The 22,298-nt window shown below is 38.5% G+C and overlaps 1 protein-coding gene across 1 annotated transcript; it reads right to left on the reverse strand.

Moving 5' to 3' along the window:
• Positions 1–6,217: 6,217 nt before the first annotated feature.
• On the reverse strand, positions 6,218–20,844 carry SNRPD1 (small nuclear ribonucleoprotein D1 polypeptide). The gene is made up of 4 exons (XM_020970694.2): positions 20,715–20,844; positions 10,733–10,809; positions 8,578–8,769; positions 6,218–6,399 (listed from the first exon to the last, which is right to left on the reverse strand). Exons 1-4 carry the CDS (start codon positions 20,726–20,728, stop codon positions 6,323–6,325), a joined length of 360 nt encoding a protein of 119 aa, XP_020826353.1. The 5' UTR covers positions 20,729–20,844; the 3' UTR covers positions 6,218–6,322.
• Between the last annotated feature and the right edge of the window lie 1,454 nt (positions 20,845–22,298).

The following is a 22,298-nucleotide window of genomic DNA, read 5'->3' on the forward strand; positions in this document are numbered from 1 at the left end:
TTTAGACGCAGCTGAATCTTATCAACCCAGATACTCCAACAGCACCAGTTGAAATCAATTTAGAGACATTTTTAAGGCTTACTTTTAAATTTTAACTGACCTTGGAAAAAAAAGTTAAAACCAAAACCACCTCACCAAAATGGCAGACTAAGTGATTTGCCCAGAGTCACAGAGCGTGTATCAGAGCTGAGACTGGAATCCAAGTCTTCCTGGCTTCCAGGCCAAGTTTCTATCTAGTAGACCACATGAAACGAAATAATGAACAATCTCTCAAGTCATTAAATCACTCAAAACCCCAGTTTACTGATCGGTAACACAGGGACAAAAATAATTGTACCACCTACTTCACAGGGCTGTTGTGAAGAAAATGCTTTGCAAAACATAAGACTATATGTGTGTTGTAGTTCAGCTGAAATAACAGTATGGAGGCAGAAAAAAGCCAATGAGTTTACCTTCTAATGGGAGAGAGAATGTGTACATACATAGGTATATAAAAGATATATACAGAGTAGAAGAAAAGTACCTTAGAATAAGGAGTTCTTAATGTTGTTTGTTATAGATCTATTTTGTCAGTTTGGTAAAGACTCTGGGCCACCTTATCAGAATGTTTTAAAATGCATCAAATAAATACGTAAAATAGCAAAGGAAACCAAAGACTAGTGAAAAGAAAGATAATTTTTTCCCATCCAAATTAATGATGCCCCCTGAAATCTATAGGCCCTGGATTAAATAAATAGTCCTGCCTCAGAACATAGAGTAGGAGCAATATTCTAAGGCCCTACTCCACCCTGGTGAGGCTACTTTTCCCTAAAAGGTATTGAAAGTATTCTTGACACTTAATTGGCCCAGGGGACCAAAGTTTGAAAGCCAAGGGATGAGGAGTCAGGAACTCCTCACTTAGGCTTCTGAACTGTGGATCAGCAAGGCCAACTAAGGCAGAGAAGTTGTGTCCAACCTAATAAATGGATTTGGCAGAAAGGAGACCATGAATTCTGTTTTGGACATATTGAGTTTTGGACATATTCTGGGATATCTAGTTTGAAATATCCAGTAGGAAGTTAGTGATTCAGGACCAGAACCTGGGAGAAACTAGAGGTGGATGTGTACATCTGGGAAACATCCATATAATGGTAATAATTGAAATGATGAAGTAACCAAGTGACAAAATATATCAAGAAAATAGAAAAGGACCCAAGATGGAGCCTTGGGAGACTCTCAGTGGTTGTGATGTGGATGAAGATCCAATAAAGGGGACCACAGAGTAGACAGGGAAAGAATCAAGAGAACCGTTTCATAAAAACCCAGATAGGAGAATATCAAGGAAGAAAGGAAAGTATCCAAAAGTTTTAAATGCTGTAGAGAGGTCAAGAAGGAGGAGGCTTGGACAGGCCACTAGCATTTATGAGATCATTGGTAACTATTGTCTCCAAAAGAGAATAGTTTCAGTTGAGTGATGTCAGGAGCCAGATTACAGTGAGATTAGAAGAGTTGAGAGGGAGTAGAGTCACTAAATGTAGATGGGTTTTTTTTTTTAGTTTCGCTAAGGAGAGACACAGAATATTAACTGGTGAAGATGGTGGGATGGAGGATTTTTTGAGGATAGGGGAGACACGTATGTTTACAGATAACAGGGAAGAATATGGATATGGAGAGACTATAGATTTGGGAGAAAGTCACAGTGGGAACAATCTGCTGGGAAAGAAGAGAAGGGATGAGATCAAGGGTGCATGCTGAGGCTGTGTCAAGAAGGGCCAGCTCTTCATTAGACTGGAATGAGACAGGGTAAGAGGGTTGTGAGATAAGATGAGAAAAGAAGTGGAAGCTGTTGGTGAATGTCAGCGTTAAGGAAAGCTCCTTAGTTGTGAAGGCAGGGGGAGCAGAAATGTGGGGATCTTGAGAAGTTTTGGAAGTCATTGTTGGAAATGGGATAATCAGTTTAATAATAAATTAATTTTATATGATAAATAATATAAAATAAATAATATAATGAAACAAATAATAAAAAAATAAAAATGTTAGATAACAAATTTGTAGTAGACCCAGTAAGCAGTTTGTTGACTTCCTCCAACACCAATTAGCATATGAATAGGAATGGGTGCAGATGGTGGGAACAATTCAAGGCTGGAGTAGCAAAGTATGCTTGGCAACAGGACAAGGGAATAAAGTATAATAGAGAATAATTTGGAATTTAACCAGTTCACCGAGGAATTGGAATGGAGGAATCAGGTGCAGCAAGATGGGAGGGGTGATATAAATGCAGAAGTAAAGGGACTGAAGTTGATGAAAATAAAGAATAGAGTTAAGGGTAGTAATGAACAAGGAGAGATGGAATAATAAAAGATGACCAGATAAAGGAATTTCAAGATTTTGAACATGGAAGCATAACACTTGTGGAAGATGATGAGATGAAAGCTATGACCAACCCTCGTGTGTCGTTGGGAGTGGAGGGAATTGAAATAGCAAACTGGAAAGCTACAGTATTCGAGGGCACATCCTGTTTTTCAGAGCTAAGGCCCAGTAAGCAAGTTGTGCCCTGCGCTTTGTGTAACAATTCTTTTCACCCTCTGGATGAACTGTGCCACAGAAAAATTCCAGAATTGTTTTACACTAGCACCAGGTGACCCCCGAGCTTGGACAAGCACCCACAGGACCAATTTCCATTCATGAAGCCCTGCTATGAATCTTGTCTCATTGTTGCTGTTATCCCTCATTGTCAGGGCTATGAGCTCACTGCATAACCATTGCTACATGTATTGAGCTTTGCCCACACTAAAGTGGGTCTCCTTCTTCCAGTCTAGTTTCCATCCTCCAACAGAATAAAACAATTTTTGCTTATGACTGCTGTTGGCCCTATTTCTAAAATTTGTTTTTATTTCTTAGTTAACAGTGGTTGTGATAATCTGTGTGAGCTCTCTGGTATTTTTTTTTTTTGAGTTGCTAGCAGTTGCATAACTTGTGTGAGTCTTTGGTCATTTATTTTCAGAATTGACACATTAAAACCCTGTAATGTGAGGGAAGAATTATGAATGGAAAGGAAGACTGAGATAGGCATTGCACTCATTGTGAATGGAGGGAAAATGTCCTGGGGGGTCAGTAGATAAAGGTTACCAGTTTTTGGATTGGGTGATAAATTTGGATAGTGTGAAACTCAAAGAAGTTTCTGAAGGATAGCACTAGAGGGAGAGTGTGAAAGTAGCAATGGGTAGCAAGGACTGACTCCTGCTTGGACCAGAATTCTGGGTGTGAGAGAAAGTCCAACTAGCACTAGAAATGACTGCCAGGGATGCAATGTTACCCAGAGGTAACCAGGTGTGTCGGAAGATGGAAGGAATAAGTTTAAAATTAAAGAATGTTTGTTAAATATGGTGTAGGAATTCCAGAAGGTATATGGGCAGGGGCTAGCAGCTTTGGAATGGATATTGGGGGAGGAGTATGGTTGGGGTGTAGAGGAATAAGGGAGCAGACATCAAGGGTTGGGGAGGGGAATCAGTAACGTGGATTCAGCATTAGTGGGCCTGGTAGAATAAAAGGGAATGGGAGTATGCTAACCACTGGAGAACGAGTCTAGGCAGACAAATGGGATTGGAAGAGGTCCTCAGATAAAGGCATGTTATTTGCAGATTCTGCTGAGCCTCCTGGTAAATGGTGTTGATGTATACTGAGGGGACCTCCAAAAGCTTTTCACAACAGGCATGAGTAGGAAGTGATGTGTTCTAGGGTGTCCAGGAGCAAGTAACAAGGAACTAGAGAATATTGAGTAGGAAAGTGACAAGGTCAGACCTGGGCTTTAGAAAAATCATTTTGGTAGCTATGTGGAAGATGGATTAGAATGGATGGGGCTAGGTGTTAAAAGTCCAAAAAGTAGTTCACAATGCACGGATTACAATAAACTTTTTAACCACTAAGTTCCATATTGCCAACCTTTTCACAAAATATACACACATATATTTGTGTGTATATATGTATGTGTGTGTGTATATAAATATAAAAAACATTGCCCTCTAGTGGGATGATTCAGTAATACTACTGTGGTTTAATACAGTATCACACTTATTTACTCTATTAAATATTCATTACACTACATTTATGGTGTAGGATAAAATATTCATCTAAATTTTGAAAGAATTAATGGCCTATCACCCAACATGACTTCTAAAGGACCCACTGTGTATATTTTTCATTGTATAGCCTGTGAATTTTGTCTCCTTGGCTAATTTTTCTAATAAGAAATTAGTAAATTACTGAAAAGCAAAATACTCCTTTAAGTCAATGGTACAAACTCAAAGTGTTAATGAAGACCTGCACAACCAAAGGATTTTTCAGCAGCCCGCTAAAGATGTAGAGGATGTTTTCTTCTATATTTTTGGTGAGCAGCCTGAAATCCTTTGGTGGGCCACAGGCTGTGTAGGCCTGTCTTGAAGGCTAATAGTTTTCAACAGATAAGACTTTTCAAATGATAAGCTAACAGGAAAATACATAAACTTTCTAAAATCAAATTACAGTCACCTTCATCTTAGGTCAACTTTCATATAACATTCATTGTTAATAAAGAGTAAACAGAAAAGTTTGTCTTGATGGTTTTCTACTTTGAAGGAGAATCTATAAATTATATAGTGGATACTTGGATTGCTTCAGTCACTTTTGAACACATTTAAGGAACATGCTAATTGTGGCTTAATTATTAACTCATTAAAATCCATTTTTAAAAATAGAATTGTTTGAGTGTACAGTCCTATACTTTCACATTCCCAAATTATAGTACCTTCTCTAGGAAACTCTTTTTAAAAAGTTAAAAACCAAAAAACCCCACCAATGCTCTTGGCTAACTGAATTCATTCTTTAAAAGTGCTACAGATGACTTCCTTCTCATTTACAAGGAAATCATAATTTAATACAGACACAATAAAAGCTGCATATTTAGTTTAGCTTCCTATTTTTATTTCTTCCTATCACACAAATAAAATGGCACCAGTATTTGCAAGGAACTATGAATAATGAAAATGAGCAATTTTTCTCCAAGCCTAACCAACCTTTTCTTTTAGAGACTAGGTCTCCCTATCTTGCCTAGTCTGGAAGCGCAGTGGACACTCACAGGCCCAATCCTAATAGTGATCAGTATGGAAACTTTAACTTGCTCCATTTTTCCTACGTGGACTAGGCAGATCTCCTTTGCCCAACTGCACTCCAATCCCTGGGCTCACCATATTGGTCAAGACTCCAAATTCTGCTTTAGCCCTACTGTAGCTCAGCAATCCTGAACTCAATGGATCCACTACCTTCAGCCTTCCCTCTATAGCAGGGATCAGGCATGTACTATCACACCAAGCCCAAACTTTTAAAAACAAGACAATAAGGATTTTATCTGTGATAATCAGATTACCCTGTAGGGGGAAAAACATCTCTCCTCTGAGTCTTCTTTTTGTGTGTGTGTGTGTGGGTGCTAGGCAATGGGGTTAAGTGACTTGCCCAGGGTTATACAGCTAAGTAAGTGCCAAGTGTCTGAGGCCAGATTTGAAATCAGGTCTTCCTGACTCCAGGGCCAATGCTCTATCCACTGGGCCACCTAGCTGCCCCTGAATCTTCTTTAAAGGGTCATTCTGAATTTATCTGATAAAGCAGTTACTGATGACCACACTTTCAAATAAATCAACAGAAAACTAATTTAAACAAAACTCACAACTGACGATATATAGATGTATTTATAACTTCAATTTGAGAGTAGAATGTAAAATTATATATTCTGTTGAGAATTCTTATTAAAAAATCAGAGGAAAAACATGTAACAAATGTTGATTATAACAAAAGCAATTCTTAATTTAAAAGATGACTTTCACTTATAAAATACTAGTAGCTTGGAACTTCCCTTATATTACTAGTCACCATAGAGTGAAATTCAAGAAAAAGAGAATTCATTTTGGACAATCCAAAGGGTTTGTTTTGAATATATCAAACATAACTCATTATTTCACCTCTAGGTGGTCCCAAAGAAGAGGAAAGGATTATAGTGGGGATTCAAAATCTTCCACATACATACATGAAATCATGTTTATAAGTTAGAAAAAAAGTGTGATTAGAACATGATTAGTTAAGTCAGAATTTAAACTACATTTATGAACAGCCTTGTAGCTCAACTGTTACATTTGGAACTGCTATACTAATACTAAGGAGTAGATCTAACAATACTGAAATCTTAACTGATGACATATTCAATAGACAATTTTTCCCACATTTGTGTTTATTAAAAACCGACATCATAAACAAAACCTGTACAAAAAAATATTCTGACTTTTGTGGAATTGCATAACAGTATTCATGGAAGAAGTTATCGTCTGGGACCCCCTCTTCCTCTGCCACGACCACGTCCTCGTCCTCTACCCCGACCTCGGCCTCTTCCTGCGACTGAGCAGATAAAAGAACAACAGTTAAATTTTCTCATGCTCTAAAAGTTACTTGAACTAAATGAATCTAATCAGTTAAGCTAGGGGAAAAAACTTTTATAATCCATTTCCACTTCAACAGAAGGGAGTTGTAGAAGCAGCATTTCCCTATACATTTTTCCTTCCTAGTCCTTACATTTGTGGATCAAGGCTGCAGAAAATAAAGAATATACTGAATTTTGTTCTTCCCTCCTTAAACTGCTAATAGCATGTACTTATTCTATGTAGGTTCCCAAAAAAGGACCAGGAAATATAGCAAAATATCATTAAAATATGTTGTTTAGGACTACAGTGTTTGCATACTTCAATCATATGCACCACACATAAGGAGACAAGATAAGACCAGAATATACCTTCAGAAAATTATTTCCTGTTCATGTCCTTCATATACATGATGGATTTTTTTTTTATTCAACAGGTATTGTTTTTCAGGCACACAGCAACATGGACATTTGCAGGCTATTAATATATGGACTTACATTAAACAGGATGGCTACACTATTGTTCTGAGTTGAAGTTAATGGTTATGGTAAAATAGTAGGTCTAAAATCCCAAATCAAAACAGTTTTTTTTTGAGGCAGTCAAGGTTAAGTGACTTGCCCAGGGTAACACCGCTAGTGTCAGAGGCTGGATTTGAACTCAGGTCCTCCTGACTTCAGGGCCAGTACTCTACCCCCCTGTGCCATCTAGCTGCCCCTCAAGAAAGTTATTCTTAAAGGTCTCTTTCTTTGTTTTAGTCATTTAACTTCAAAGACTTCCCCAACTGTGCCATAACAGAGACATAATTTAATTTGGCTATTAAAAAAAACCCTATCTCTGAGAAAACAAATTAACTTTCACAACTGTCCAAAGGAAACGTAGGGTATTACTGCAATATTTTTTTTACGTGAGGCAACTGAAGTTAAGTGACAGCTAGTAAGTATTATGTGTCTAAAGCTGTTTCTGAACTCAAGTCCTCCTGACTCCAGGGCCAGTGCTCTCTCCACTGCCCAATTCACCACCTAGCTGCCTCAGCATTACTGCATTTTAAAGACAAAAACTAAAGGTGAAAGTTTATTTGCCTGAAGTCACAAAAACAGCAATCAAAAAAGAAATCTGATTCCTAAATAAGTAGAGCTAATATATCCCCTCTTAAAATTCACAGCCCAACTTCAATTTTTCCCTATACAATATTCTACGATTCCTTGCTTTTCTCCAAATGCAAAATTTATTCATTTTGTCCCTAGTGTCTTCAAATTTCTATGGAACTTTTAAATAAGTCTTTTTTTTTTGAATTCAGGTCCTCCTGACACCCAGGCTGGTGCTCTATCCACTGCGCCACCTTGATGCCCTGTGAGTAAATCTTTTTAAACATTTAACAAGTTTACTGTGTCACATTTTCACGGCTTAGCAAGGAAATCCAATTAAGTGGTAGGAGCATTTGAATATAGTTTTAGAGTAGTGCATCTTTGTAGTGTCATAATAAACATAAAAAAAGTAATTAGAAGTTTACTAATATGCAAAGTTTGTATATTACAGCTTTGGCACAGCAGTTTTAGATACACAACTCTAACTATAATTTTCTTATTAAAACATTAAGGGGAAAATTCATTGAGAAAATTTTAAAAAATATATACACTACGTCCAATCACAGGTAACAAGCATGTATCTGTAAAAGAGTTTTAAATGTCTATCATAACACATGTACAATTAATAGAGGGGAGTCATACGAAATGAGGATAGAAAAATAGGGCAGATCATTATTCTGGAGAGCCTGCAATGCAATAGGATTTCATCAATAACATTGTTTGAAGGTCTACTAAAGTTTAAAAATAAAAATTAAGGCATAGCACAAAAGTATAAGCTGAAATCTAGACAAGAGATTACTTTAAGAAATATTCTCCATGCCACATATTTCCTCAGGCAGGCAAATGACAACAATGATTTATAAAATTATATTTTGATATATATGCTATAGTTGTTGTACAGTAAGTGGCAATTTGGACACTTATATATACCAAAGAAAGGAATTTTAAGTGGATAATATCTTTTGGTTTTCAGAAATTTGTAGAGGTTTAAGTGTGTTAAAACCATAACTTTAAAAACATTAATAAGTTTTGCAATTCTAAAACAAGGCTCTCTCAGCTTTTCACCAACTTACCAGCTTCCCTTTTCTTAGATTTCACCTTTGGTTCAACATCCACAAGCAAAGTATCCAGAGGCAAGCTGTCTGGGAGGATGAAATAGCGAATGTTATTTCCTCGTATACTCAGTGTTTCCAATTGTACAGGTTCTCTGTTCTTCAGGGTCATTTTCACAGCTTTAAGATGTGTATTCATACTAACATCCACACCTGAGGGAAAAAAATTTAAAATTATCTAGTATGGCAAAAACAGAGAAACAAGGAAAAGTAAGATAAATTGTAACCTATATTATGCCACTTTTAAAGAACTTTACTACAAAAAGCATAGGGATTGGAAACCTTGATTTCAGTACTGGTCCTGACATTACCTGACCCCGAGCATGTCATTTAAGCTCTTATTCTTACATGAGCTAAAAAATGGGGGCAATAATACTTGCATAATACATAGTTGATGCAAGGAAAATGTTTTATAAACAACAAAGTGCTATGTAAGTGTAAACCATTATTATTATACATACAGACACACTACAAGCTACTCTAAAAACTACACCACTACATAGGGGATGGGATGGAGTCAAGATGGCAGAGTAGAGAAGTACTCAGCTGAGCTCTCCCAACATTCTCCACCAAACAACTTTAAATAACACCTCAAACTGAATTCTGCAATGGCAGAGCCAAAAAAAGGTCAGTGAGACATTCTTACAGCACAAGACAAGGGAGGCTGAAAAGAGAAATGACCTAGAGTGGATAAAACATCAGGGGTGGAGACAGATGCAGCAACAACAGCTTCAGGAGGTGCCAAGTAAGAGGTGGTATGGGGACCTGGCAACTGTCCAGAAAAAGAATATGGAGTACCCCAGTGCCAGCACCGGACAGAGGATTAGATGCGGGCAAATCCACTGCCTAGACCCACTTCTGGGACACGTTTCAAGGGCAGAGGAACACTTTTTGTCAAGAGGCAGTGGAAGCTCTGAGGGGCAATACCACTTCTAGCCCCAAGGGATCAAAGACCCCAAGGAACAGTACTGTTTCAGGTCCTAGAGGAGGAGAGGGGACCTAAGGAGCAGTATGGATTTTAATCCCAATCATGGGTCCTTCCTGAGTAAAAATCAAGAATTCAGACCAAGAGAGCAGTGACCACACCTCTCTCCACATCATACCACTTTGGAAAACACCTAAAACTTTCAAACCCTTAGAACTAGTTCTGAAAACAGGAGTACTAAAAAGCCTTAAGCTTGAGACAGATATCCCCTGCCCCCCAACAGAGCCCAACAATAACATAAAATTCCAAACCAATGAGCAAACAATAACAAAAAAAGAGCCTGATCACAAAAAGTTACTATCGTGATAGGGAAGAAAAAGTCACAGCTCAGAAGAAGAAAATGCAGTCAAAACAGCTACAAAGCAAAGCCTCAAAGGGGGAAAAATGTGAATTGGACACAAACCCAACTAGAATTCCTGGAAGGGCTTAAAAAAATATATTTTCAACATCAGAGTAGTAGAGGAAAAATTAGGTAAAGAAATGAAAGCAAAGGAATCAAGTTATGAAAAGACAATTAACAGTTTGGTAAAAGAAGCACAAAAATACCGAAGAAAAGAAATACCTTAAAAAACATAATTGGCCAGACAGAAAAAGAAACACAAAAATTCACTTATGAAAATAACTCCTTAAAAATTAGAATTGGGCTACAGCAGCTCTTTCTGTGGAGGCAAAGAATTGGAAATTGAGGACCTGAGTTCAAATCTTCAGTGGAATCCATCTATGGTGTTATCTCTTCCCATTAGAATGTGAGCTCCTTGAAAGCTGACTTTTTTCACTGTTCTATCTGTATTCCCTGCACTAAGCAATGAACTTGGCATCTGGTGAGCATTTAATAAATGCTTTTAATTTTTTTTAAGCCTGTCTCTGACACTTACTTGTGTAACCTTAATGAAGTCATTTATTTTCCATGAGACTATTTTTCATCTATAAAATGAGTGAGTTGGACTAAATGGTCCCTTCCACCTATAGATCTTTGATCCTATCATTCACTTAACTGAAATGACTATTACTATTAAGTAACAAAAAGAATGTCCCCTTTAGCAAGTGGAATGGGTAACATTTAAAAACATTTACAAAGTGCATCTAGACTAGTACTTGAGAAAAGTTCTTCACCTGCTCAAATCTCCATACCTGTGATTGTTCCATGTACTTGTGTTCCATTCTTCAATTCAATGGTTACAGTTTCATGACTCAACTTCATCAAAAACCTGCAATTAAAACATGTAGAACCACTATTAATTTTCATTTTCATCAATTACATGAATCTATGGATCAATAATAGAGAACAGCTCATTATCTTTAACAAAAACTTAGGAAGCTTGCATTGTTCAAGGGCTTGATGAATGAGTAAAAAAAATATTTACTACTAATCACTTACTAACTGCCAAGCACTGTACTAAGTGCTGGGGATACCACAGAAAGCTAAGGCCATCCCTGCTCTCAAGGAGCTCGCATTTTAATAGAGGTAGCCAACACAGACAGGAAGTCTCAAATGCAAATAAAATGAAAAGGCTAGTGGTCCTTAGGGGGCAATGAAGAGTAGATGGTAATGTGCCTTCCTTAACGTGATCTCCATGGGTTAAACCATACCTATTTCTGATGTTAAATTCTTTGGAAGTAATAAAGACTGGTGGTTAAAAACGTTCTGTTTGCACAATGTTACCCACAAAAATGCAGCACTTGGGGTTCCTTGTAACAGGAAATCCCGTGCTGATAAAACATTGGATTGTCTTCACGATCATAACACATTTTGGTGAGCACACATCTCTCTTTGTTATACCTCACTTAATATTTAAGCATCCAACATTTACTTCTGTTTTATCTCTCAATGAATCTTGTGTAATTTTGAAACACTAGGAGAACAGTTGTAAATCTGAAACTAGGAGAAGAGCTGTTAAGGAAACGTCAGGCTTTATTGACTCACATGCTTTTCTACAGTCATTAAACAATAAGTACAATGAGATCTTGTAATTTTTTGCGCCTTTTAATCAATTATGTGATGGTAAAGATGCGCTCTACTGTGGAACAATGCTTATGAAATCTTACTGGTTTCTTTCAAATTCCTCCTACAAAGGATGCCTTTAACACATGTGCATTATTATCACAAATGTTTATATAGAAATGTATTTTTTATAAAAGTTTGGCCTAACCATCCACAAAAGCAAAAAAGTAGACAGAGAATGCCTATTGTCCAGAACATGATATGCAATTGGTTAAAAAAACTACAGTGCTTGTTTATGTATATTTTGGATACATACTACAAATGGATAATGAATTAGCCCCAGAAACAGGAAGTAGAGAGGATGGATTTCTTTTGAGAAACTGCAAAATTCTTTTAATAATGGCATACTTCTCACTGAAACAAAAGCTCACCTTTTTAAAATTTATATTCTTCAATTAACAAAAATCTATTTGTTCTCCTGCCCACCTCCATCCCAACTGAAAGAGAAACAGACCCTTTTAACAAATATGCAGAATGAAGTAAAACAAATTCCAACACTGGTCATGTCCAAAAATATGTCTCATGCCCCACCTCTCTTCAGGAGGAGGACATGTTGCTCTCTGACAAGTTCTTAAGTCCTCTGGAATAGTGGTTGGTTATTACAGAATCAATTCAATCCAATTCAATAAACATTTATTAAGCCTATCCTATGTACCAGGCACTGCGCTAAGTGCTGCTGATAGAAAAGAGCTTACAACCTAAGGGGGGAGACAACATGCAAATAAATATATACAAACAATAAATGGAATAAATAGAAAATCATTAAAAAAGAGAAAACAGTGGAAGAGGAGTTAAGAAAGGCTTCCTATAGAAGACAGGATTTTAGCTGGAACTTAAAGGAAGCCAGGGAGGTCAGCAGTGAACAGCAGAGGAGGGAAGGATTCCATGCACGGGGGACAGCCAGAAAAAATGCCTGGGGCCTGGGATGGAATATCTTGTTCATGGAACAACCAGGAGGGCCAGTAACACTTGATTGAAGCGTATGTGTTGGGGAATAAGGTTTAAGACTGAAAAGGTAGAAAGGCTAGGTTTTTGAAGGACTAAATTGAAGGAAATCGAATGCCAAACACAGCATTTCGTATTTGCTTGCTCCTGGAGGCAACAGTAAGTCATTGGAGTTTACTGGGGGTGGGATTGTAATTATGTTTAGAGAAATCACTTTAATGGCTGAATGGAGAGTGGATTGGAGTGGGGAGACACTAGAGGTGGGCAGACCCACCAGCAGGGGCAGTGTCAGAGGACAGAAGGGGACATATTAGAGAGATGTGCAAAGGTGAAATTGGCAGGCCTTGGCAACAGCTTGTATGGGGGGAGGGAAAGAGAGTTAAGTGGCTGAAGTTGTTTATCTTTACTATGCTATAAACTACACTGTATGTATGTTGATACTTTATAAATTGTTCTCCTTGTTTTGTTCACTTTACTCTGTTATCAATCTTACAAGTCTTCTCATGTTTCTCTGAATTGGCCCTTTGTTATATTCCATTATATTCAAATACTATAATTTGTGGGACACTAGTGCACTGTTGGTAGAGTTGTGAACTGATCCAACCATTCTGGAAAACAATTAGGAACTATGCCCAAAAGGCTATCAGACTGTGCATATCCTGAGCAATACCACTACTGGGTCTATATCCCAAAGAAATTAAAAAAAAAAAAGGAAAAGGAAAAGGACCTATATGTACAAAAATATTTAAGCAGCTTTTTGTTGTGGCAAAAGAATTGGAAATTGAGGGAATACCCATAAATTGGGGAATAGCAGAACAAGTTATGGTATATAATTGTGATGGAATACTATTGTGCCATAAGAAATGACAAATGAGATGATTTCAGAAAAACCTGGGAAGACTTATATGAACTAATGCAAAATAAAGTAAGAACCCAGGAGAACACTGTACACAGTAACAGCAATAATGTACAATGAAAAATTGTAAATGACTTAGTTATTCTCAGCAACACAATGGTCCAAAACAATTCTGAAGGATTTATAATGAAAAATGCTCTCTACCTCCAGAGAAAAAACTGATGAAGTCTGAATGTACATCAAAGCATACTTTTAAGAAAAAATGGTTTATTTTTCTTGTTTTTTTTGGTCTGTATTTTCTTTTGCAACATAGCTAACATGGAATACGTTTTGCATGACTGCAAATGTACAAATTATATCAAATTGTCTTCTAAAGGAGAGGGGAAAGGAAGAAAGGAGAGAATTTGGAACTCAAAATTTTAAAAAATAGAATGCTAAAAATTGTCTTTACATGTAATTGAAAAAAATATAAAAAACATACTTTTGATGGGCACACTTTTATTCTCTAGTTCTTTGTCAGCACAAAAAGCTGCTATAGATAATTTTGTACATATGAATCCTTTTCCTCTTCCTCTGATCTCTCTTTGGGGTAAAGACCTAGGCTTAATCAACGAATGGGCATTGCTTCAGTCAAACTGAGACCTGTTAAAAACCTTAGCTTAAAAAGGTTAAGGTCTCTACTGCATCCAGGGCCATCTCCATTCTTCTTGATCTGTATTTTGCCACCGGACCCAGATAGCTCTGGAGGAGAAAGTGAGGCTGCAGACTTTGCACAGTCCTCTCTCACTTAAATCCAATTCACTTGCAAATCATGACATCACCTCTCTGATGTCATGGTCCTCCTGGAAAACAAAGGACAAGAGGCAGCTAGGTGGCATAGGGTATAGAGCACCAGCCCTGGAATCAGGAGTACCTGAATTCAAGTAGGCCCTCAGACACTTAATGCTTACCTAGCTGTGTGATTCTGGGCAAGTCACTTAAGCCCAACTGCTTTGTTAAAAAAAAAAAAGGGAAAGAAAGGACAAATAAGAAAAAAATGACTTTTTGTGAGAAGTGTTTTCTGATTCCCATTAATACTAGTTAGTGCCTTCACTCTATTGATAAGTTCCAATTTAATCCTGTCTATATCTTCTTTATACATAGCTGTTTTCATGTTGTTTCTCTAATTGAATTTTTGAACTCCTTGAGAACGGGGATTGTTTTTTTTCCTTTCTTTGAATCTCTAGTACTCAGCACATTGCCTGGAACACTGCAGGTATTTAATAAATTTTTTGTTGACTTACTGAGTCACTTCTTTATTACAAGAGACCTCTATATAGTAGGAGTAATCTGTAAATATTTATAAATATTTAAATTATAAATAATATTTATAATGTGAAAGCATGACACATAATAAAACTTAAAAGTTTAAAACAACAGCAATAAGAAAAAACTATGTAACCAAAATAAGATGGCCTAATCAGGTAGGATGAACAGCTGAGTGTTAATTCCACTGGTATTCTTGTAATGGCAAAAGTCAAGTTAACAAGCATTTATCATGTGACAGATACTATGTTAGACACTGGAGCTAAAAAGAGAGGCAAAAAAACCAAACAAACCCCAGTCCCTGTTTTTAAGGATCTCACAGTTTTGTGGGGGAATAAAAATTAAAACAAACAAATAAATTAGAGATGATCTTAGAAGGAAGACACTAGCATTAAGGTGAACCAAGAAAAACTTTTTGCAAAAGGTAGAATTTTAGGTGGGACCTGAAGGAAGCCAAGAAAGCCAGGAGTCAGAGATGAGGAGAAGAGAATTCCAGGCATGGAATCTGTGAAAATGTATAGTCAAGAGATAGAGATAGTAGGAGGAATGGCAGTTATGCCAGTGTCACTGTACTGCAGAAATCATTGGTTAAGACTGGAAAGGCATGAAGGGGCCAGATTATGAAAGGTTTTAAAAACCAAACAGGATTTTATATTTGATCCTGGAGGAAATAATCTAAAGAACATAAAGTCTGTGTTGAATGGACCACTTGCTTGAGTTTATATAAAGACAGGAGAGACAGGCATAGATGGTTTATAGTCTACATTATTGCAGGAACATGGATCACTGATCCATTAGAACGCTGCAAAAACAAGACATATCTCACTTCAGCCTCACAAAACCCTGTGAGATTGGTGGTACAGGGATCATTATTATCTTCATTTTACAGAAGAGGAAACTGAGGCTAAGACAGATCAAATGACTTGCAGAGGCAGGATTCTAACCCAGGTCTTCTTGATTCCAAGTATCTTCTACCACAATGCCTCTTGTGGAGTTAGTTATTCTAGCAGTAGATATATGTGCATTACAGACAAACGATGAACAGTTATAGTAGGATCAGGATTAAAGAATAAGAAGAGACTGAATCACATTTGGAAAATTATAATCTAAAGCTGCTCCCTACCACCAAAGCAAATCTTAGCACCAATATTCTTCAGTAATGTTATTCATAAAACATGACATTCCCAGGAGAATCAAAATGGTGACTCATAAGGAAATGAAAATGAAATATTACATTTAAATAGGCTTTAGTTTGAAATAACCAAAATGCTAGAAGCATAAAAGACATAATCCCAAATATGATGAGAGGAAGAATGATGTAGTAGATAAGACACTGAAATTAGGTAAGGAAGACCTGAATTCAAACCTCATACTTACTACCTATGAACCTGACCAAGTCAGTTAACTTCTCAGTGCCTTGGTCTTCCTCTTAAAAATAAGGGAGCTGAGGCAGGTAGGTGGCCCAGTGGATAGAGCACCAGCCCTGGAGTCAAGAGGACCTGAGGTCAAATCAGGCCTCAGACACTTGACACTAGCTGTGTGACCCTAGGCAAGTCACTTAAATTCAACTGCCTCATCAAAAATAAACAAATAAAGTGGCTAGAAGTTGGGATTCAATGACCTCTTAAGATCCCTTGAATTTCTAAATTTATGATCCATATATAAACAAAAAGGAAGTAGGCTGGTCATGCGGTAAGAGCAAGAGATAATCAATATTGAAGAAAACATCAAGAGACACAGAAGAAAGCTTCCAATGCATAGCATGGCTTTTCTATGAAGGATTTATGGAAGAAGAGGAGCAATAATCACATAGAAAGTGAGAAGGTAATGTACAGGTCACATCTACTGCAGTACAGGGAATTTTATTGTTGTTGTTGTTGTTCAGTCATTTCAGTCGTGTCCAACTCTTCATGACCCCATTTGAGGTCTTCTCGGCAGAGATACTGGAGTGCTTTGCCATTTCCTTTTCCAGGGAAAACAGTTAAACAGGATTAAGTGACTTGCCCAGGGTCACACAGCTAATGAGTGTCTGGGGCCACATTTGAACTCAGGAAGATGAGTCTTTCTGAGCTAGCTGCCCAGTACAGGGCACAATCCACACCAATGAAACCAGATATCCATCAAAATACACATATTATATAACTACAAAATCTGTTTGGATACGTCTAGATATCAAAACAATGTGAAATTACTGACAACTAATAGTGGGATTATCTTTGTTAATGAAGGAGATTGGCAGTAAACATATGGGAAAAAACACACCACTTCATTTATCCAAGGGTCATTTATCCAGCAACCTCAACTCTAAAACAAAAGCAAAGATCAAGAAATGAATGAAATCTCTCTAAACTAATACTGATCTTACAAAGTCTATGTTCTTTACTCTTAAGCCTATTTATTCGTATTTCAAACTGGCCATGAAGGAACCTGGGTTCAAAAACCATTTTTCCAGTTATGTGACTTTGGGCTAATCATTTTAAACTCAAAATGTCTAATTCTTCTGTAGTAAAAGAATAAAATGTCCTTTCTGGTTCTAAATCTATGACCCTATGAATTACAAGCTTAGTTATCTGGTTTCTAAGATGAGAGTAGATCAGAAGCAATATGTGTTAAGGGGAAAGAAAAAAGGCTATAGGCAGACTCACTGAAAATAGCAAGATATTACAAGGCAGGGGACAGTCATAAAAAGACATAAGAACCTAAAAAATAATAGCTTTGAACTTTTTAGTCTGCAAGGCAAATACACACTAATACATCTCACTGTTTCTTGGTTTCCTACCATGATAAAATCAAATACATTAATGTCACATTTACTTGCATATTTAGGGAGTGACTGATCAAGTTAAATTATATACAGAAAACTAAGAACGTAGAAAAGTACATAATATATTTTAGAAAGATTTCAAATGTTAGAAAAACACGTTTAATATTATTACTTTAAAATTTCATTTACAGCCAAGTCCTGATTACTGCATTTTATCTAAAAGATTCACCTTTATAAGGAGGATGGCTTAGTCTGTTTTTCCCCCTACTTACTCATGTAGATCATAACAGTATAAATGGAAAATTAATTTAGTCCCAAGGAGAGAAGGCTGGATTGTCTTTGCAAAGTTGCAAAGCTCCTTTAATAACCCCAAGCTTCTAAGGAAAGCAAAGGCCCATTTTTCTTAATACCAGAATTATACTGGTGTTGTCATGTACTCAGTACTTCTGCACAGGTTTCTCTGTTGATCAGTGTCATTTTCACAGCCTTAGAAGTCATATGGGATAGAAGTTTATGAAGAATTTAAATGGGTGTCACAGAGGCATATTGTGAGTTACAACATAAAACCAATGAGGGACTCCTAAGAACAGGAGTAAAAGATGTCTTCAAAGAATTATGATGGGGGGCACCTAGGTGATGCAGTGGATAGAACTCCAGCCTTGGAGTTAGGAGGACTCAAGTTCAAATACTGCCTCAGACACTTGACACTAGCTGTGTGACCTTGGGCAAGTCACTTAACCTCACTGCCCAAGCAAAAACAAAACAAACAAACAAAAAAACAAACAAACAAGAATTACGATAGCAAGAGAAGATGGGCACATCAGAAAAGTGAGTCAGCCGCATGACAGACAGACAGCCCAGAACAGACGTGGAGAACCTGCAGCCTAGAGGCCACATGTGGCCTAGGTCTAGGTCCTTTTGACTGAGTCTAAGTTTTACAGAACAAATCCTTTTATTAATGGGATTTGTTCTGCGAAGTTTGGATTCAGTCAAAGACCACATGTGGCCTCAAGGGGGCGGGTTCTCCACCCCTGGACCAGAGTGTTCCACCGACACATTAAGTCAGGAGAAACTTAGTAATATCTCCAGGACAATGGTCAGATACTGTGTCAAATTTATGAAAGGACACTGACAAAAAGTACACAGTATAAACAGGAATGGATGGTTGTAATCTGCAGAGAAGGAACATCTAACTCAATGAAATTAGAGATCTATTTGAATATTCTACATAACACTAAATTCCACACATCTTTTTCTACTTTATTTGCTGTCTGATTAAAAAAACTTGATTTAATTTAAAACTGGAAAGAATGTTGGTGGAAATCCGGTCTAACTTCTGTTTTGCAGATGAGTGAATGGATCCTCAGAGAGCTTAACTGACTGGGCCAAAAGCATGCAGGCAGTAGCCAGGATGGTACCTAAATCATTTAAATCCAAATAGAGTGCCATTGCCTCTCAGTGAAGGAACTTTGACACAAACTGGTTTCCCCCAGCATAATATAAGCTCAGTGAGGGCAGAGCCTGGTTTTGTTTCTTTTGCCTTGCATCCCCAGTGTCTAGCATATAACAGCCACTTAATAGTTGTTTATTGACCAATGTAAAATTTGGGGGTAAGCAGAAAGAGTAATGTTAAGTATACTCATCTTGCAGAAGAGGTCAACTGAATTTACATTTGGTTATTTAATTGAGTCTGGGTAGTTATTAAACAAAAGTTATATTCCAAACTTCTTCAAATTCTGATTCATAATCTCCATTACTTTAGACACAGAGAACTTATAAACACCACTTCCAGGGCTGGCAAATATAGAAATTTTTGGACTTGGGATTTTTTGAGATAGATTTTGTTCAGTTACTCTCTTGAATGAATGACAATTCCCTGAATTGAACCTTGTCTTCTTCCTTTTAAAAGATATTTTAAGACAAAAGTATCCTCTATATTTCCCAGAAGCAAGTAAGGTTGGAGTACTAAAGTTGAAAGAAAATTCCTTTAGATTACCTTCAACCCAAATACTCTAAATTTGAGGGATTCAGAGTTAACTGCTTTAGATCTAAATCAAACCTTTATTTTAAGGAAATGCAGCAATTATTTTAAATACTACTGGGACATAATTACTGTGCTCTAATGCAAGAAGACAAGAAGAAACTGGCTAAATAATAAAACCTACCATATCACTTCATAGTTCTCAACAGTATAGAGCTGGGATTTGGAAACCTGGACCATGTAGACTAAGACTCTGGTCTGTGTAAAACACCATAACTCTCCATTTATGCTTGGAATAGTATAGCTGGCTCACACGAATAAGCTGGTTTCAATGACTCCTCCCAACTTTAACTAGAATTACTTCAGGTAAAATTTAATTCTTTAATTTAAGGAGTAGTTGACTATAACAAATGTTGAATTGGGTTGAAGAAAACGAAAAAGCTGGAGGGACAGGAAGTCTAATTGTATAATCGGTTTCCAAATAATAAAGAGTTGACCTCACAGAATTTTGTAAAGTGGGTCCATAATGTAAAGGCCCACGTTTAGGGAATCGAAAATTTTAGTAGTCAGAACCCCACTGAGCTTTCAGGTAGTCTTACAATCCGGCTTTAGCCGAGCGAAGCAACCCAGCGCCCATCCCCGTCGCTAGCACCCACGGATTCCCGGGGCTCTGCTGCTGGGGTCCGAGTGGAAGGCGCAACGAGGGGTCTGGCATCAGAGGAGCTGGAAGCAAGTCCCTGATTGAAGCCCGTCACTCATAGGCCTCAATTGTCTCAAACGTAAAATGGCAAAGGGATGGGGTACCCTAGCTTTGACGTTCTTTCGAGCTCCCCTCCTACGATTCCACCACGTGAAACCGGTCAAAAGGTTTGGGAACAGAGTCAAGAAGGGTGCCCAGACCTCAGGGCCTTGGGGATGAAGAAAGGGGGACCTGGTCCCAGGAAGCGGGATGGACACGCACCGCGGCGTCTCGCGAGAGCCTAGAAGAAAACGGCCAGGCCGCGAGCCCCAGTCGGATAACGGCCGCACCCCGCAGGGAGCGGGAAGGCAAACTCCACCGCGCTGAGGGTGCTCGTTTTCGGGGGCACGAGCCGCAGCGCGAGGCACCGGGCGGGCGGGAGAGCAGGCCGCCGTTGTCCGGCCTATCTCGCGCGCGCACGCGACTTTGGCGCCTCTTCTGACCGTGGCCACACGGCGCCTGGCGACAAACCTTCATATCAAACCCTGCCGCGGCGGCCGGCGCTCTCGCCGTCTCCTCACCTCACAAGCTTCATCCTTCACGGCGCCGTCAACCTTTCGGTCAGATAGGCCGCGAAACAACGACCACTACGGCGTTAACACGGGCTGAGGGAATGAATGGCCGGAAGCACTTCCACCAAGGGAACCGGAAGTAGAAAATCCGACTGGAGGAAAACTCGAGACTGCTCGGAGGAGGGTGGAGTGGGTACTTTCCAGGCACACGGTGTTGCTACGGCTCCCCCTGGAGGGCGGCGGTGCGAATGTTGCCCACAGGATGGAGGACCTTACAAGAGCTCCTCCTGCGGGGTGTTAATTTTACAACTTGAGGAAGAGAATGGCTGCTCTTTAGTAAAAACATCAGGTTACTGGCCATAGCACCATCTTGCACAGGATGCTCAAAGGTAAAGTTTGGATAAGTTGAGCAAAAATAAATGCTTTCTGTAATTAATTTTACTTTTTTTTTTTTTAGGCAATTGGGATTAAGTGACTTGCCCAGGGCCACACAGCTAGTGTCAAGTGTTTGGTCTGAGGCTGGATTTGAACTCAGGTCCTCCTGACTTCAGGGCCAGTGCTCTATCCACTGTGCCACCTAGCTGCCCCATGTAATTAATTTTATGCAAGTTTTTTTTCCTTTGGAGGCAATGTGGGTTAAGTGACTTGCCCAGGGTCACACAGCTAGCTAGTAACTATCTGAGGCCAAATTTGAACTCAGGTCTTCCTGACTCTAGGGCCAGTGCTTTATCTACTTCCCCGAAGCAAACGTGGAGTTTTGGGGGCAGCTGAGTTCAAATGCGGTCTCTGACACTTGACACTTACTAGGTGAGTGACCCTGGGCAAGTCACTTGACCCCCATTGCCTCACCAAAAGGCAAAAGAAAAGAAAAAAAAAGTTAAGCAAGCCTTTCTTTGGGGCAGCTAGGTGGCGCAGGGGATAGAGTACTGGTCCTGGAGTTAGGAGGACCTGAGTTCAAATTTGGCCTCACGGGTGTAATAATTGCCTCACCAAAAAAAAAAAGTGTAGGGTTTTGTTTTAGGGATTGAAGCTATTTCTCTCCCTTTACAACTGTGATATCTTGGGGGTGGGGTGGGGAAGATAAACCACTTAATTCAGAATTTTTACCCAGAAAGCTATGTATTTTGTCTGAACTACACAAATCCCACATCAGTGGGGCCTGAATTAATGAAGCTTCACCTGTTACCTGGGAAGATGTAGGCAAAAGTATAGAATGGGGAAGTAGGTAATGCAGAGAGTAACATAACAGTGCCCCTAGGTATAAAAAGGGGGCAGGTTGTTAAAGTAGGTGGATAAAGGCTATAATGGGGATGAGAAGGGAAGAGTATCGGGTAAGACTTTGTGGAGAGAGTGGCATTTGAGCAAGGCATTAAAGGATAGGCATTCAAGCAAGTGAAAAAAGGGATTATTCTAGATATACGCAACTGAGCAAAAGCTAAAAGGAAGAAAAATTCAGTATATTAGTGAGTCAAGCATATAGTAAGCTCTTACTATGTGCCAGGCACTGTGCTAAGCACTAGGGATGCAAAGAAAGACCATTCCCTCAAGGAACTCACAGTCTAATATGGGAAAATAATAAGCAAGCAACTATAT

The sequence above is a fragment of the Phascolarctos cinereus genome, unplaced genomic scaffold (genome assembly GCF_003287225.1).
Source record: "Phascolarctos cinereus isolate Bilbo 61053 unplaced genomic scaffold, phaCin_HiC Scaffold_4;HRSCAF=312, whole genome shotgun sequence".
In the NCBI taxonomy this organism is placed as follows: Eukaryota; Metazoa; Chordata; class Mammalia; order Diprotodontia; family Phascolarctidae; genus Phascolarctos; species Phascolarctos cinereus.

Bases quoted from the DNA above. Each gene is read 5' to 3' on its own strand.
- SNRPD1 (XM_020970694.2), bottom strand. The intron at 8,770-10,732 runs GTATGGAGATTT...TTTTTCCCTCAG, and splicing joins AGTACATGGAACAATCACAG to GTGTGGATGTTAGTATGAAT. The intron at 6,400-8,577 runs GTAAGTTGGTGA...TTATCTGCTCAG, and splicing joins ATCTAAGAAAAGGGAAGCTG to TCGCAGGAAGAGGCCGAGGT.